Here is a 1,970-nt window from a genome sequence, read left to right as displayed (position 1 = left end):
GCAAGACTTGACACGAAATAAAAGAAGAAGAAGAAGAAGAAGAAGAAGAAGAAGAAGAAGAAGAAGAAGAAGAAGAAGAAGAAGAAGAAGAAGAAGAAGAAGAAGAAGAAGAAGAAGAAGAAGAAGAGGAGGAGGAGGAGAGAAAAAAAACAGAAAAAAGTAGGGAACACCTAAAAAGAGACAAATTTTATTCAAAACAGGATCAGGGCGAGCTAGGGAGGAGAAGGGCAGGCGCTCGACCAGGCGTGCGCCAGACTGAACGACTACTTGTCCGAGCCACCTTCATGAGAGGGTGGCGAGCCAGCACTACTAGTGGTGGGCCCGCCCACTGTGGTTGGCGGCGGACAGGGGCGGGTCAGGATGGTGCGGCCACTGCTCTTGTTGTAACCCTTGAGTCGGTCGACGACGGCTTGCAAGGAGGTACAGTCGCGCAGGCGTTTGCCATTGAGAATGTAATGGCTTCCAAGGGTGCCATCTTTGCGCACGGCGCGCTACCGGGCATGGGAGAGGGGTGTGAGGTGGTGCGTGGGAGCTTGGTTGGATTCGATGGGACAATTTTGCATCACATTTTTTTAAAGGGCAGGGTTATGAGAGAGTCGTACCTCGATGATGTGGTGTTGAATTTTGCCGTCGCTGACGACGGAGAGGGCGTAGACGAGGCGGGCCTGCTTTTCGCGGATCAGAAAGGTGCCGTCTTGGAGACCAAAGGCGGTGAGGCGTTGTTCAGCGACTTGGCGGGTGATAAAGCCGTGGTGGTAGTCTTCGCTCGGCGGGACAGTGCGAACGTGTGCGAGTGGGGAGGATGATTTGGGGGTTTCGTAGAGGTGCAAGCTGGCGGGGCGAGCAGTGATGGGGCTGTCGTGGCCAGACGGGGCGCAATTGTCCCAGGCGGTACCGATGGACACTTCTGAGCCGGTGCTGTCAGAGCGTAGACGGCCGGCTTGTTCGGGGTTATCGACGGTGGCGTTGTTGGCGACTTCTTCGTCGCTGCAGTCAAACGAGTTTGGCCCCTGACTCAGGGAGGAGTCTGAGTTGGTGGCACGGAGACGGAGATGCCATTGGGGCCGGTTGGTAAAGCGCGGGGAGCGAGGGGAGCGAGGAGATTGTTGAGGGGAGACGGAGCGTTCGCTCTCGTCGCCACTTGAAGGGGCGGATCGGGGTCTGGGGTCTACGGTGTGGGTGGCTTTCAAAAGGCGATTCCGCAATCCCCGCAGCGTCTGATAGTGATTCGAGCCGGGGGACACTGAAATTGGTTCCTGTGGTAGAGATGGCATGGAACGGGAGGTTTGCAATGTGAGACAGGCGGAGGGGGGCGATGAGAGGAGGGAGAGGATGTGGCGTGTGCCGGGGCGAGATTGCGCAGCGCGGGCCTGATCCACGTACTGAGGTTGAGGTTGGGGTGTTTGCGGCGAGGACATTTGTAGGTGCGCTGGGAGCGCCGTCATCGCTATTGTTATTGTTGTTGTTGTTGTTGCTGTTGCTATCGCTGCTTTCCGAAGTGAGCTTGGGAGAAGACAGCACGCTTTGCGCCGGCGCAGCCAGCGGCGACGATGAAGCACCGCCGCGCACGAGCCCAGCCATGATGGGCGTAGGATGACGCTTCAGCAACCGGTGCACAACGTCACCCTCTAACACGTCGGCGACACAAGCGAGGCGCCTTCCCAAACCACGCAGAGAACTCAGACACGGGACGCGGAAGAGAGAGGAGGGTGGTGCGGGGGTGCGCTGCCAATGAGAGAGTCGTCTTGATGTCAAAGCTGCTGTTGAAAGAAGAAAGAGAGATTGAAAGAGTGAGGGAGATTGTGTGAGAGAGAGAGAGAGAGAGAGAGAGAGAGAGAGAGAGAGAGAGAGAGAGAGAGAGAGAGAGAGAGAGAGAGAGAGAGAGAGAGAGATTTAGAAGGAGAGAGCGTAAGAAGCAATACACAGAGATGGGGAGAAAGACCGATGGACACAGAGAGACAGAGAGAGAC

The 1,970-nt window shown here is 56.4% G+C and overlaps 1 protein-coding gene across 1 annotated transcript in view; it reads right to left on the bottom strand.

Moving 5' to 3' along the window:
• Positions 1 to 263: 263 nt before the first annotated feature.
• MONBRDRAFT_28545 (uncharacterized protein) overlaps positions 264 to 1,970 on the bottom strand; it is a gene marked incomplete at both ends in the record, with an annotated part of 2,135 nt that continues 428 nt past the window's right edge. The window contains 3 exons of the mRNA XM_001748956.1: positions 264 to 491; positions 603 to 1,256; positions 1,384 to 1,760. Of these exons, the coding sequence (XP_001749008.1) occupies positions 264 to 491; positions 603 to 1,256; positions 1,384 to 1,760 (1,259 nt within the window). The remainder of the gene's footprint in view (positions 492 to 602; positions 1,257 to 1,383; positions 1,761 to 1,970) is intronic.

The sequence above is a fragment of the Monosiga brevicollis genome, genomic scaffold (assembly GCF_000002865.3).
Source record: "Monosiga brevicollis MX1 MONBRscaffold_27 genomic scaffold, whole genome shotgun sequence".
NCBI classification, from domain to species: Eukaryota; class Choanoflagellata; order Craspedida; family Salpingoecidae; genus Monosiga; species Monosiga brevicollis.
Note: the sequence above shows the minus strand (reverse complement) of the source record. Positions and strands in the feature narration are given on the sequence as shown.